General features: G+C 42.8%; 1 protein-coding gene across 1 annotated transcript; it reads right to left on the bottom strand.

The window, feature by feature from the left end:
- Nucleotides 1-1980: 1980 nt before the first annotated feature.
- On the bottom strand, nucleotides 1981-3403 carry h2bk1 (H2B.K variant histone 1). The gene is made up of 3 exons (XM_031809654.1): nucleotides 3291-3403; nucleotides 3077-3198; nucleotides 1981-2348 (listed from the first exon to the last, which is right to left on the bottom strand). The coding sequence occupies exons 2-3, from the start codon at nucleotides 3188-3190 to the stop codon at nucleotides 2112-2114; spliced, it is 351 nt and encodes a 116-aa protein (XP_031665514.1). The 5' UTR covers nucleotides 3191-3198; nucleotides 3291-3403; the 3' UTR covers nucleotides 1981-2111.
- Between the last annotated feature and the right edge of the window lie 12826 nt (nucleotides 3404-16229).

A 16229-nucleotide genomic window follows, 5' to 3' on the forward strand; every position in this document is an offset into this window, starting at 1 on the left:
AGAGTTCCTATTGTGCCATTGTAGCCTAGGCCTATAATGCATTTGGATCACTATGTGACACACTATATGCCTCCCTCCGCGTTAACTCTTCTTTGAGGGGCCATTATGAACCACAAATGCCTGGTGATGACAACAAAGGCAGGGATGTCCATCGAAGTCTTAAAGAAGAGTCTAACCCGAGACATGCCGGATGCAGTCCAACCAACCTCGGTCCCTATCTCATCACTTTGCTGCTAGAAACATTAGGGGGAACAAAAATGAATTTGAATTGTTGGTTGATGGAAGCTCTGTACCATTCTGTGAAGGCATGATTACTTTCACCCCCTTCTAAACCCTAAACCCACTACCTAGCCTAGGCCCTGTAATGTATATTGTGTCGTTACGGATTCCAATTGTCTCCTCCCATAACGACCTGATCGCCATGCAAGCAAATAGCCCCTGCTTCATTATGACAATTGAGAGGTTCATATTTCAACCTAATAGTCCCTCTATAACTTTAACCATATATCACAACCTCATTTCATTGCAAGTGCAGTTAATACGCGCTTCCCCGCCAAGTGGAACATTTTCTAATGATGCAGCTCTCTCTCGCACCAAAACAAGGCTGGCGAGCCCGGTGCTTCTGCATCAGTCACTAATGTATCCATCCATAATGTGTTTATAACACTCCCTAAAGGAGACAGCAATGGGTACAAAGAGCTAGGAGAGTGAGTCAAAGTCCAGGGCTGGAGTAAGGATCTTAAGGGGTTAGGGGGGGTTTATAACCAGGCAGTCGCACAAATGGCTATAATGATAATTTACAGAAACACTACTGGCCATGCAAGCTATTATTGATAGCATCAGATCACACCCGTGGTAATAGGTCCATAGATGTCATTAGCAATATATCAGGAAGAAACATCTGAGATGGATACCATGAGTGTGACAGAGGGGAGAAGGAACTGTCTGGTATACAAGCCCATTAACAATGAATGCTGCTTGACTTTCTGGGCTGTTGATACGGGTAATAGTTATTTTGTATAAATAACCCATAGAAGTATGTCAGGATGTAAACATTGTCCTAATTGTAAAGACTTCCATTTCCTTCTAATTAGACTTCAATAGTGTTATTATGCAGTAATCAAAGACTATTCAGCAAATTCACATCTAATGATTATAGTCTAGATGTGTAATGTTTAATTTGAAAAAGTAAGCATAAGGCTGTATCCCTTGCATTCCCTTTGGATGGTCTTCCACTTTCAACGTCAGCAGCTCAGAAAAGGCCTACTTGGGCTGCATTTAGACAGGTAAATCAATTCTGATCTTTTTATTCACTAATTGGTCTTTTGACCAATCAGAGCTTTTGCCAATAATTGGGTTAAAGATCAGAATTGGGATGCCTGTGTAAACACTTAGCCATTTGGATGGTTTATGACATTTCCACCCCCTACCGGTCCACTCTAATCAAGCACTGATTTAGACCTAGGACACCAGGTGTGTGTAATTCAGGTTGAACAGAAACCAGCAGGTTACAAACTTCATAGTGTATGAGTTAAATACCCCTGCTATAGATCTTTAATAAATTGCCCTCTATAATGGGGCAAAAAGGACTGGGTGTAGCACTAGGGGAAAAAAATAATCTAAATTGAGAGGGAACCCTGCTCTAGATGATCTTTTACCAGAACATCTGCACATACTATGCTGTACCTTACAGTTTTTGTAACATAGTATAGCATTAACTTGCAATACTCCATTTATACTTAATATAGCTTGAGCAAAACAGCCACCTGCACTTATAGCTTATTTACATTAGATAACCCATGTATTAGATATGTGCAGTTACATAAATTGCGCAGTTACATAAATTGAGCTACCTGCACAGGGTCTAGGTAGAGGTTGCCAATGTGATGAGGGTATTCATGTTCTGACTGAAAATGACAGCAAAATATAACTAGAGTAATAGTCCCATCTAGTGGCAAAAAAATGAAAATTGCAGAAACATTTAATCATGGGGAACCCCCCCAAAAAATCAATTTAGTGAATTTATTTTCCAAAAATAATGATTCAACTTAAACTTAGTGGTGCATCCATAGCCTTAATTGCATTCTTGCAGTATTTGAGGCACTCATTTTCTACTTTGAACTAGTGTATTTGGTGACAGCTTTGGTGCCCTCTGACACAGCGTGCTTGGCCAGCTCTCCAGGTAGCAAGAGTCGTACTGCGGTCTGTACCTCTCGGCTGGTGATGGTTGAGCGTTTGTTGTACTGGGTCAGACGAGATGCCTCAGTCGCAATGCGCTCAAATACGTCGTTGACGAAGGAATTCATTATGCTCATTGCTCTGCTGGAGATGCCAGTGTCAGGATGGACCTAGAGACAAAGAACACATGTCATCAAGTTGAAAACTAGAGCAAGCAGTTAGTGCTGGGGGGGGGGGGGGGGGGGGGGGGGTCTAAGCTGACATATATTGAAATGTTTTAAGGTCATACCATGGATCATTTAGATTTTTAAAGACCCCTTAGGTACACCCCTCCCCAAAAATAAATTTGGCCTTTACTAATAGACTACAGACACTAACAGCACGAAAAAAAAACACCTCAAAGGTTGAAGTATCCTATAATATATGAGGACTCAAGATAGTTAACACATTTAACACCTTATTTGTGGGCATAAACAACCATTATTTGTATGGGTTGACTTTATAGCAAAACACCATCATGTTCATGAGTCTCCCCTTTCTATACAGCTCAACGTTTTCACGAGAAGGCAGATTTTCGGGATGTCTCCTGGTCTGAGAAACAGCGCTGAAGCTCTGCCACTTTCCACCACAGATGTGGAAGGGTGACAAAAAAAGTCGATTGAGACGCAGCCCATGCAAAAACAGATGTCTATTTTAAACTGATCGAGTTGGATGGAAATTTTATTTTTGGTACTTAGAATGAGGCAGCGGTGCCTCAAACTACGGAGTTAAAATATCATATTGATAGGATAGTAAATCTCGTCACCAGCCTAATTGCACATGGGCGAAACTAAGGTCTTTAAAACGAGACTAAGTAACAATAAAAAAAATACATGAAAGCACATTTTCCGACACTTACCTGCTTCAAAACTTTATAGATATACACTGCATAAGTCTCTCTCCGCTTGGCTTTTCTTTTAGTCTTTTTCTCCCCGACTGCCTTTCCCTTCTTCTTGGTTACATCGTTACTCATTTCTGAAACTGTGCATACAACAGTAATTTAAGTGATAAGTCTCGATTTAAACAGTACATTGTCTTAAAAAGTTAGACGTTTGTTTATGTTTAAGACCTACCTCTAGATACAGCGCAACCGTGATTATATTTCTAATGCTGTCCGCACTGTTGTTATCTAGTCATCTGTCATTTCCACCTCATCCAGTTGTCACAACCTGTTTTTAAGTGGCCATTAATTAATGGACAGCTCACGTGGTGTCCATGCAGGTGCAGCGTATTAAAAAAATCAGCCTGTCATTCATGCACAGTCCACTGGGGGTCATGCGTGCACCAGCATTGTACGTGTCAATACGCATTGCATCAACAACAGTCATCATCAGCTCGTGATTGAGATTTTAGAGTACAAGTAAATTCATTTTCTTGTAGAATGACGACAGTGGTCACACTTTCCTCAGCAATTTACACAGTGCCTAATGGTCCTTGACTGTGTGTATAACTGGTTATGAAAATTTTACTTTCAGCCTTGCAAATTGGCAGAATATTTTTGTTACCATTTTAAAGACTCCTGTATTCTGTATTTTCAGGAAACACCAAAGGCAGCATGTAATCACACAAGGTAGCCTACATTAGGCTCCTGAGTGGCTCAAAGGTCTAAGGCACTGCATCTCAGTGCTAGAGGCGTCAGGGTAGACACTGACTCAATCCCAGGCTGTATCACAACCAGCCATGATCGGGAGTCCCATAGGGCGGCACACTTACTTACGCTCAATATGCGAATAATGTATGTCACAATTATACTGAACAAAATTAAAATTGCAACAATTTCTAAGATTTTACTCAGTCAATTGAAATACATGAATTAGGCCCTAATCTATGGATTTCACATGACTGGGAATACAATTATGCATCTGATGGTCACAGGTACAAAAAAGGTAGGGTCATGGATAAAAAAAAAATGTCAGTATCTGCTGTGACCACCATTTGCCTCAGGCAGGGCGACACATCTCCTTCGCGTAGAGTTGATCAGGCTGTTGATTGTGGCCTGTGGAATGTTGTCCAACTCCTCTTCAATGGTTGTGCAAAGTTGCTGGATATTGGCGGGAACTGGAACGCTGCCATACACGTCAATCCAGAGCATCCCAAACATGCTCAATGGGTGACATTGTTACATTCAGCTACTAGGAATTGTGTTCAGATCCTTATGACATGGGGCCATGCATTATCATGCTGAAACATGAGGTGATGGTGGCGGATGAATGACATGTCCCAGTATCTCTGTGCATTCAAATTGCGATCGATGAAATGCAATTGTGTTCATTGTCCGTAGCTTATGCCTGCCCATACCATAACCCCACAGCCACCATGGGGCACTCTGTTCACAACATTGACATCAGCAAACTGCTTGCAGTAACATCTGTGTCTGTCAGAAAACGGTTTCAATACAGTCAAGGAAATGATCTTACAACCACAGAAAGGTTTGATCATAACCTTCATGTACCATTCCGTGTTTAATTCACCACTATCTAAAGAGGGTCTTTGCAGTTAGTCAGAATTAAATCCATTTGACACTTCAGATGGCAAATCACCTGTCTTGTATATTGTGAGTCTCTGATCTTTGTGACGAATAACATATGCTTGATGTCCATATGTGGCCTTGTCATATCTCCCAGCTCATATCACAGGATTTCAGAGCTTGTCTGTTGATGAGAGTCCATGTGTCTGTCATTGCAGGAATTGGACAGTTTCATCATAAGCAGTTTACATTTTTTTTACTTTGAAGGATAGACTTTCTAGCCTGGCGTGTAGGAGTGTTTGGCCAGTAACTTAAAGTTTGCTGGATCGAATCCCCCAGCTGACAAGGTAAAAATCTGTCGTTCTAAGCAAGGCAGTTAACCCACTGTTCCCCGGGCGCCGTGGATGTTGATTAAGGCAGCCCTCCCCACCTCTCTGATTCAGAGGCGTTGGGTTAAATGTGGAAGCTGCAGTCAGTTGTACAACTGACTAGGTATCCCCCGTGCCAGTGCTAACAGGGTTGTGACTAGATGGAGTACAGCTACGACTGGAAGTTGCTTTTTGTATCATGTTAGGAGAGCTTACTCTATCCCTAACTTTAACCTAGTGCTCCTAACCTGCTATGTTAATTCTCCTAACCTGCTGGGAAAAGTAACTTCCGGTTGTAGCTGTATGCTACCTAGTCAAAACTCAGTAACAGCTTCATCAAGTACAAAGTTAGTGCTAAATGAGCAATGAGTTTATTATTCCAAACCTTGAACAAGCTTATTTGATTTCTTCCACACACTTTGGAGAGATTTAATTAAATGTATTTTGATCAATGTAGTGTCCTCTCCTGGCTGCTACAATTAGCAATCTCTTATTAGCTGTTTCTTCCAGACCGTGGTGATGCTTAAGCCTCCCTACAGTAGATTGCCATGGAGCACAGGTCTCAGACCTTAGCTCTTGCTAATTACTTGGGGTTATTTTCTCCAGAAGCACACAACAGCATCCATTATATTTCATCAGCTGTGTGTAACTGAGGGTGTTCAGTGAATCACACTCGCTTGATGAGTAGCCACGTTGCCTAAGACCTCAAGACTTGTGTAAGTTCCCCAAGCTAACACTCAGGCTTTAGCTCAGTGAGCTAACACAGTATTGTGTGGTGCAAGAAATCCAGGTCCAAAGACCCATGTTATTCACATGTGGAATAAAAATTTAACATTAAGTCCTTATCTCAAACAATATCATCATTCAATGTCAATGACCTCAGTCATGTATACAGTAGGGGAGATGTGCAAACCACCATCTATACACACTTTTTACTCTTGTGTATTTCTCAGCACCAGTATATCTTACAAGACTCTACAACATTAATAGAAAGACCAAGGCTTTGGATTGAAATACGAACCCTTTTTATCCTCATATCTTATTCCAACATGAAGTTATAAGCCATCAAACAAACTCTGTCTACTTGTGACAAGCAGCCTAATCACAGGGCTGGTTGTCACAGAGTATGGGGTTGGTTGTCACAATGTTTGCTGGTAGCTTATTCCTTTTGTAACAGGAAGTGAGGCAATATAGTACACAGTGTCTTCGAAAGATTTTCTTTGATTGAATCATATTCCTAACAAAATTCAGCATTTTATGCCTTAAGAACAACATATGACATTTGAGTGTCATATGTGTGTGTATTTGTGTGTTTGCACACACGTGTACATGTGTGGGTGTTTGACAGAAAACATATGTGAGAGAGAGGAAACCAACCCAGATAGCACAGATACCTCTGTCCAACAGATGGATACATGACGCATCGGGAAGATGCAGTTTAGACATTGATTAAGGCAGTGACTGCCAATTACTGCTTATCACTTATTCACCATCATTTATTCACATGACTTTAATTAAAATATTTCAGTTGTTGTGTATACAATGTACAAAACATTAGGAACACCTGCTCTTTCCGTGACATAGACTGACCAGGTGAATCCAGGTGAAAGCTATGATTCTTTATTGATAGCAACTCTTAAATCCACTTCAGTCAGTGTAGATGAAGGGGAGGAGACGAACCGATGCTAATTTAGATGCTAGTTACCACATTGCTTGACCTCGAAATAGGTTTGGAATCAGTGGAGGCTGCTGAAGAGAGGACGGCTTATTATAATGGCTGGAATGGAGCGAATGCGATGGTGTATTTTGATATATTTGATACCGTTCCACTCATTCCGCTCCAAACCATTACCACAAGCCCGTCCTCCCCAATTAAGGTGCCACCAACCTCCTGTGTTTGGAATGTAGTGGCACTGGTAATCACCCTGTACAATATGGTTATGATGGAGTGGATAGTGACAACCAACCCCGCATTCTACGTGACAACTGTGGCAACCCCCCCATGCTAATTAACATGCTAGTTGTCACATGCTAGTTGACCTAGCAACTCAGCAACTCAAAGATACTCAAATACAGTACCAGTCAAAAAATTCTACATTGTAGAATAATAGTGAAGACATCAAAACTATGAAATAACACATAAGGAATCTTGTAGTAACCAAAAAAAGTGTTAAACAAATCTAAAAATATATTTTCTTCAAAGTAGCCACCCTTTGCCTTGATGACAGCTTTGCATACTCTTGACATTCGGCTTCATGATGAATTCTTTTCCAACAGTCTTGAAGGAGCTCCCACATATGCAGTCCAACTCATCCCAAACCATCTCAATTGGGTTGAGGTCGAGTGATTGTGGAGGCCAGGTCATCTTAGCGCATGCTGGTTTTTGAGACTGCACTTGAAAAAACTTCTTGACATTTTCCATATTGACTGACCTTCATGTCTTAAAGTAATGATGGACTGTTGTTTCTTGGTCTTTTACCAAATAAGGCTATCTTCTGTATCCCACCCCTACCTTTTCACAACACAACTGATTGGCTCAAACACATTAAGAAGGAAAGAAATTCCACAAATGAACTTTTAACAATGCACACCTGTTAATTGAAAGGCATTCCAGGAGACTAACTCATGAAGCTGGTTGAGATAATGCCAAAAGTGTGCAAAGCTGTCATCAAGGAAAATGGTGTCTACTTTGAAGAATTTCAAATCTCAAATATTTTTGATTTGTTTAACACTTGTTTGGTTACTACATGATTCCACTTGTGCTATTTCATGGTGTTGATGTCTTCATGATTATTCTATAATGTCGAAAACAGTAAAAATAAAGAAAAACACTTGAGTGAGTAGGTGTATCCAAACTTTTGACTGGTACTGATGGTTTGTAATATAGCTCTCCCTTTCCTCTTTTCAACAAACATAATTGTTCATGTAATACTCCCAAAGTTAAACATTTATAAAGAAAATATCAAGACATATGATTTTTACTTTTACATATGAAAAACACTGGAATTCACCTCATCTCAATGTTTTATCAAGCTGATATGAATTGACCAGGTGGTTGAGTTCTTCCAAAGAATTCACAAATTTTAACCTTAAACGTATTACACAGCACCTTTTAGATTGGCAGTAATAAGAATTGTGAGACAACCAACCCCGGTCTCCCCTACACACAATAAATCTGCCATTGATATAATAATAATCATTTGGAGGGTGCTTATATTTGTCCTATTTCACACATGTACACGTGTGTATTATACACGTGTGAATTGGAAATGTGTTTTTTTTTCATATCCCAACTCTCCCTGAGACACCCTCAGAGAGTGGGGTCATGGCCAGGGTCAGCCATTATCAATGACGACCCTGGTTTGTACTGGACCAGACCCTCCACTGAAGGACATGCTCTTTGTGTTGTTATACGTATCCAAGTATAACTTTAACGAGTCGGACGTGAAGGATTTACTTCAGACACCGACAAGGCCCAAATTCCAGTCATTCGCATGAGAAAGAGACAGAGATATCTGGGATGTAGGTTGGACTGCCTGTAAGGATCTGACGTCTAGTGGGTAATCTGCCTCTACCATCAGTCCTGTAAGCCAACGTACAATTATTGGATAACAAAATAGACGAGCTACCATCACGACTATCCTACCAACGGGACATTAAAACTGTAATATCTTATGTTTCACCGAGTCGTGGCTGAACGACAACATGGATAAAATACAGCTGGCGGGTTTAAGCTGCATCGGCAAGATAGAACAGCTGCCACCGGTAAGACAAGGGTTGGTGTCTGTGTATATTTCTAAACAACAGCTGGTGCACGAAATCTAATATTAAGGAAGTCTCTAGGTTTTTCTCGCCTGAGGTGGAGTATCTAATGATAAGCTGTAGACAACACTGTTTTTCATAGCTGTTTATTTACCACCACAAACCGATGCTGGCACTAAGACCACACTCAATGAGCTGTATAAGGCCATATGCAAACAGGAAAATGCTCATCCAGAGGTGGTACTCCTAGTGGCCGAGGACTTTAATGCAGGGAAACTTAAATGAGTTTTACCAGCATGTTAAATGTGCAACCAGAGGAGAAAAAACTCTGGACCACCTTTACTCCACACACAGAGGTACATACAAAGCTCTCCCTTGTCCTCCATTGGGCAAATATGACCATTTTATATACTCCTGATTCCTGCTTACAAGCAAAAACTAAAGCAGGAAGCACCAGTGACTCGGTCAATAAAGAAGTGGTCAGATGAAGCAGATGCTAAGCTACAGGACTGTTTTGCTAGCACAGACTGGAATATGTTCCAGGATTCTTCCGATGGCATTGAGGAGTACACCACACCAGTCACTGGCTTCATCAATAAGTGCATCGATGACTTCATCCCCACAGTGACAGTACGTACATACCCTAACCAGAAGCCATGGATTACAGGCAACATCTGCTCTGAGCTAAAGGGTAGAAATGCTGCTTTCAAGGAGTGGGACTCTAACTCAATTATACAATTATAAGAAATCCCACTATGCCCTCCAACGAACCATGAAACAGGCAAAGCATCAATACAGGACTAATATTGAATTGTAATACACCGGCTCTGACTCTCGTCAGATGTGGCAGGGCTTGCAAACCATTACAGACTACAAAGGGAAGCACAGCCGCGAGCTGCCTAGTGACACGAGCCTATCAGACAAACTAAATTACTTCTATGCTCGCTTCGAGGCAAGCAACACTGAAGCATGCATGAGAGCATCAGCTGTTCCGGACGACTGTGTGATCACGCTCTCCGTAACCGATGTGAGTAAGACTTTTAAACAGGTCAACATTCACAAGGCCGCAGGGCCAGATGGATTACCAGGACGTGTACTCCGAGCATGCGCTGACCAACTGGTAAGTATCTTAACTGACATTTTCAACCTGTGCCTGAGTGAGTCTGTAACACCAACATGTTTCAAGCTAATCAAATGGCTACCCAGCCTATTTGCATTGTCCCCCCCCCACCCCCTTTTTTACGCAGCTGCTGCTCTCTGTTTTTTTATCTATGCATAGTCACTTTAACTCCACCTACATGTACGTATTACCTCAATTACCTTCATTAACCTGTGCCCCCGCACATTGACTCTGTACCGGTACCCCCTGTATATAGCCTCGCAATTGTTATTTTACTGCTGCTCTTTAACTATTTATTTTTATTATCTATTTTTTACTTGACACTTATTTTTCTTAACTGCATTGTTGGTTAAGAGCTTGTAAGTAAGCATTTCACTGTAAGGTCTACACCTGTTGTATTCGGTGCATGTGACAAATACAATTTGATTTGATTTGAAAGGAGATGCTGGCATAAAGATGTTCAGTATCAGCATGAAATACCAATCTCCCAGGCGACTCTGCTTTCTTTGTGTGTGTGAAAATAAAGGTTTGTGTGTGTACATCCACTACCCAGATGTCTAACTATCAACAGCAGTAACAGATGTAACCTGGAGTGTGTTGTAACCTGTAGCAGATGTAACCTGTAGCAGATTTAACCTGTAGCAGATGTAACCTGTACTCCCATTGCTGGTCGATACGTGTCAACACAAATTGCGTTATTAACAGTATTTGAGTCTGTTTCCATACACTCTTTAGGGATAATCTGAAATTATTTACTTAGAGTATTGTAACATAATCAGAAACACGTTATGGTCCCAGTGTGGTAGTTCTCTTGGTTTGAGAGTGCTGCTTGTAAACATCAGATTTGTGGGTTCAAGTCCCTAATGGACCATATTTCTATGAATATGTGTATAATGTAACCGCTGTGGATAAAACTGTCTTTGTCCCTCAAAGTCTTTGTCCCTCTCTTGTTTCAGTGCTGTAATGAGTCATATGTCTTAGGTGAATAAATACTTATACTCTGGTGCTTTTCTCCTGTGGAACCAGGGTGCATTACATAGGGGAGACCGGGGTTGGTTGTCTCACGGGTTGGTTGTCTCATGGGTGCTTATTACTCCCAATCTAAAGGATGCTGTGTAATAATAAAACAATTCAAATGTGTGAATTCTTTGAAAGAACTCATCCACCTTGTCAATTCATGTCAGCTTGACAAAACATTGAGGTGAGGGGAATGTGTTTTTCATAGGTGAAAGTAAAAACCAGATGTCTTGGTATTTTCTTTCTAAGTGTTTAGCTTTGGGAGTATACATGAACAATTATGTTTGTTGAAAAGAGGAAAGGGAGGTTTACATTCCAAACCTATTTCTGAGTTGCTAGGTCAAGCGATGTGGTAAGATTGCCAGTGCCACTATACAATAAATCCCAAGCTCTTTTCCCCTTTCAAGTAAACACAAACACCTTTGGCCGACATATAGTGCTGAGCAATTAACCAAAATGTTGGTTATCTTTCATGTTTTAAACAACTAACTGACGAGGTCGGTTCAATTATTTGAATTGAATTCCATTCGTATTTGTTTATTTTCTGTGAGCTCGATGTGCAGTTTCTCTAGAGATAAATCAGATCAAGCCAGAACTGTGCGATGTAGTAGGGAGTTGTAGTTTCCAACAGGCCAATATTAGTTTAGCCCAGAAAATGTGGCAATTAACTACCATGACCATAATCCATTACACGCCTGCTGATTTATCCCGTCTGTGTGGAGCAGACACGGAGATGGAGAGAAGTGAGAACGTCTGATCGAGAAGGATAGAAAGCATTTGCTTCGTGATGTATCTCTACCTGAAAATACATGATCTATGTGATTGATAGTTGATAGTAGGCAGAATAAATAAGCCACCAGCAAACATTGTGACAACCAACCCCATACTGTGTGACAACCAACCCCATGATGGGGCTAGTTGTCACAAGTGGATCGAGTGTGTTTGATGGCTTATAACTTCATTATATGAGGATAAAAAGGGTCCGCATTTCAGCCAAAGAACTTGGTCTTTCTATTAATGTTGTAAAGAGTCTTGTAAGACATACTGGTGCTGAGAAATGCACACGAGAAACACATCATGAGATACATAATCACCAGTGAAACTTCTGAAACAACAACACACACACAAGATTAACGCCAATCAGGGTAACAATAAGTACAATTGAACAAACACATGTTCAGACCGCACATAGAGGAACAAAGAAATGGATTTTGCCTTTAGTAATCTCTGGGAAATGTCTTCTTTAGGCTGTATTGTAGTGTATTGTACTAGCTGTGTGACTGTTGTCTTCATTCAAAGAGTTTGCCAAGTTTTCTCACACCCTGATCTGTTTCACCTTTCTTTGTGATTGTCTCCATCCCCCTCCAGGTGTCACCCACCTCCCTTTTTATCCCCTGTGTATTTATACCTGTGTTCTCTTTGTCTGTTGCCAATTTGTTTTGTTTCGTCAAGCCTACCAGGATTTTCCCCTCTGTTCCTGTCTCTTGATTGTTCCTGTTTTCTAGTTTTCCCGGTTTTGACCTTTTCTGCCTGCCCTGACCCTGAGCCTGCCTGCCATCCTGTACCTTTGCCCTCCTATCTGGATTACTGACCTCACAGGCTGGAGTCCGTTCTGCCACGCCCATTGTCTGAAGTTAACGCAACCTACCCCGGAACATCTTCCTGGGGGCTCGGAAGGTGCCCCGGACCTCTCCACCATTCCCGCGGTGTACTAGGATCTCACCATCTTCCCCCCTGTCGACACTCACCTCTACCAAGGTTCAGTTCACGTGGTCCTCTGCCATTGACCAGGCATTCCGGGACCTCAAACACTGCTTCACCACTGCTCCTATCTTGGGTCATCCTGGTCCTTCCCGTCAGTTTGTGGTGGAGGCCGATGCTTCAGATGTTGGAGTGGGGGCTGTCCTGTCCCAACGTTCTGCCCTGGACCTTAAGCTGAATCCCTGTGCTTTCTTCTCCCACCGCCTCAGTGCCACGGAGAGGAACTATGATGTGGGGAATCGAGAGCTTCTTGCCGTGAAGATGGCATTGGAGGAATGGAGGCACTGACTCCAGGCAAGCGAGATGGGCTCTGCTGTTTACCTGGTTCAACTTTCCCTCTCTTACCAGGATCCAAGAACGTCAAGCCGGATGCCCTGTCTCGCCGCTATAGCCCCACGGTTACCACCCCGGAGCCCGAGACCATCCTTCCAACCTGGTGCCTGGTGATGGCACTCAGCTGGTCCGGGAGGCGCAGCGGTCCCAGCCGAACCCTGAGGGGGGGCATTCCTCAAGGCTTGCCTGCCACCCGGGCTCCTGTCGGACCCTGGTATTCGTGCGACAACGCTTTTGGTGACCTACTATGGTTCCGGATGTCGCCGCATTTGTCGCCGCCTGCACGGTCTGTGCTCAGAACAAGACTCCTCGGCAAGCTCCGGCTGGTCTTCTGCAATCACTGCCTGTCCCTCACTGTCCCTGGTCCCACGTATCCCTGGATTTTGTCATGGGTCTCCCCCCATCTGAGGGCAGCACTGTCATCCTGACTGTGGTCGACCGGTTTTCCAAAGCTGCCCACTTCATTCCTCTCCCCAAACTACCCACGGCCAAGGAGACGGCCCAGCTCATGGTGTAGCACGATCCATGGACTGCCCGTGGACATGGTCTCCGACCGGGATCCTCAATTCTCGTCCCGGTTCTGGAAGGCGTTCTGCACCCTCATTCGGTCATTGGCCAGCCTGTCCTCTGGGTTCCACCCCAGTCCAATGGCCTGTCAGAGCGAGCCAACCAGGACCTTAAGACTACCCTGCGCTGCCTGGTCTCCAATAACCCCACCACCTGGAGCCAGAGCTTGTGTGGGTGGAATACACCTGCAACACCCTTCCCTGCTCTGTCACGGGCCAAACGGCATTTGAGTGTTCCCTGGGGTATCAGCCCCCACTCTTCCCTAAGCAGGAAGAAGAGGTCGGCATACCTTCTGCACAGATGTTTGTCCGCTGCTGTCGTCGTACCTGGAGGAGAGCCCAGTTGGCCCTCCTCAAGAGCACCTCCAGGTATTGACGACAAGCGGATCGTCAAGCGGACCACTGCTCCCCAGTATCATCTTGGGCAGAAGGTATGGCTGTCCACCCCTCTGCTGTTCGTCTTCTGTTGCCCCGTACTCTTCGTATACATCCCACCTTTCATGTGTCCAGAGTTAAACCCATGTCTCACAGCCTTGCTGTCCTGTACCTTTGCCCCACCTATCTGGATTACTGACCCCTGGCTTTCCTTGACCTGTCTTTTGCCTGCCCCTGTTGGATAAATAAACTATTGTTAATTCGACGTTGTCTGCATCTGGGTCTTACCTTGAAACATGATAGTTTTAAAACATGCTCTATATAATGAGATGAATGACACAGTTTCCCCTCACTATCAATTTGAGAACGCCCACCCGCAAATTGCTCTTCCCCCAAATGAGTGCTGAAACAAACCCCTAAATAGCTAATTAACATTTCAATACATCTTAGAGATAACTGGTACTGTTTAAAACATTCCACTGACGTTGCATTCCCTGACTACTGTTGCTAAGGATTAATATAGAAGCATTTGTCTACTAGATGTCCATGTCTAAATTGTCAGTACTCTCTTGCAGTTGATGGCTATGATTCTGATATCCTCATTGTACCATTTGACCTTTATCGTATGTCATGTTTTCATCTTATAGCACAATTGTGTATTCAATGCACATTAGTGCCCCTTTCGCTATTCTGTAAAATGTTCTGTATTCTGGATGAAAATGAACAGGGTGCTATTCTGTTAGTACATGTACCCTAGTGTTAGTCTTGCAAAAGGGCTGGTGATCAGGTTTGTCAAGGTGAAGGTGTGCAGTGCAGTTCTCAGTCTAAGCATCTGTCTTTCTGTAATCCTAATGCACTCTGTTTCTGGCTCCTCCATTCTGGAAAAGTGGCACTGCATCATTCTGGGCATAGAGGACCATCCCAGTCCCTCTATCACTGTTTGATGCCCATGCTGCCCTCAAATGTCAGATAGTTTACCCTTTTACAAAGTCACCTACTGGGCCCCATTGGAATGGGGTCTAATGCATCCTCTGAGGCTTGGGGCCTGGGCCAGCTCTCTCTGCAGTTTGGTTTGGTAGGGCACAAAGTGTGTTGCTTAGCTGATCTAGAAGGCTGTGTTCAGGTGGTAGAGTCAGTGCATAAGTCATTATAAGGAGTCTGTTTTTGTTTAGTGTAAACATAAATGTTGAGATATCTGTGTATGATGATGAATACTGATTGATTTATTGATAGGCTTACATTGCCAACAAGAGCACCTCCTACTCATGGTTAGAGCACTGTGTTCATTACTAACCATATGCCCGGACAAGAAAAAACCTTACAAATGAGATGAGAATTCATCAGTTTTAATAAGAGTAGCATGACTAGCCCAAAATGTAGGGGGACATAGTCATTGTGGACAGGAGCCTCTGAAGACAGGAAATGGAGCCATAATAACAACAGACACAAGCAATCTACATCAGGTGCATGAAATTAATAAAAGTATATAAAGAGGTCAAAAGGTCCGAATTAAATACTGTGGCTTGCGAATTCACCCCCTTTGGCATTTTTCCTATTTTGTTGCATTACAACCTGGAATTAAAATGGATTTTTTTTTGTATCATTTGATTTACACAACATGCCTACCACTTTGAAAATGCAAAATATGTTTTATTGTGAAACAAACAAGAAACAAGACAAAAAAAACTGAACTTGAGTGTGCATAATTATATACCCCCCCCCCAAATTCAATACTTTGTAGAGCCACCTTTTGCAGCAATTGCAGCGGCAAGTCTCTTGGGGTATGTTTCTATAAGCTTGGCACATCTAGCCACTAGGATTTTTGCCCATTATTCAAGTCAGACTGCTCCAACCCCGTTCAAGTTGGATGGGTTCCCGCTGGTGTACAGCAATCTCTAAGTCATACCACAGATTCTCAATTGGATTGAGGTCTGGGCTTTGACTAGGCATTCCAAGACATTTAAATGTTTCCCCTTAAACCGCTCGACTGTCGCTTTAGCAGTATGCTTAGGGTCATTGTCCTGCTGGAAGGTGAATCTCCGTCCCAGTCTCAAATCTCTGGAAGACTGAAACCGGTTTCCCTCAGAATTTCCCTGTATTTAGTGCCATCCATTATTCCTTCAATTCTGACCAGTTTCCCAGTCCCTGCCGATGATAAACATCCCCACAGCAATACGCTGCCACCACCATGCTTCACTGTGGCGATGGTGTTCTCGGGGTGATGAGAGGTGTTGTGTTTGCAC

This window comes from Oncorhynchus kisutch, linkage group LG30 (assembly GCF_002021735.2).
Source record: "Oncorhynchus kisutch isolate 150728-3 linkage group LG30, Okis_V2, whole genome shotgun sequence".
Classification (NCBI taxonomy): Eukaryota; Metazoa; Chordata; class Actinopteri; order Salmoniformes; family Salmonidae; genus Oncorhynchus; species Oncorhynchus kisutch.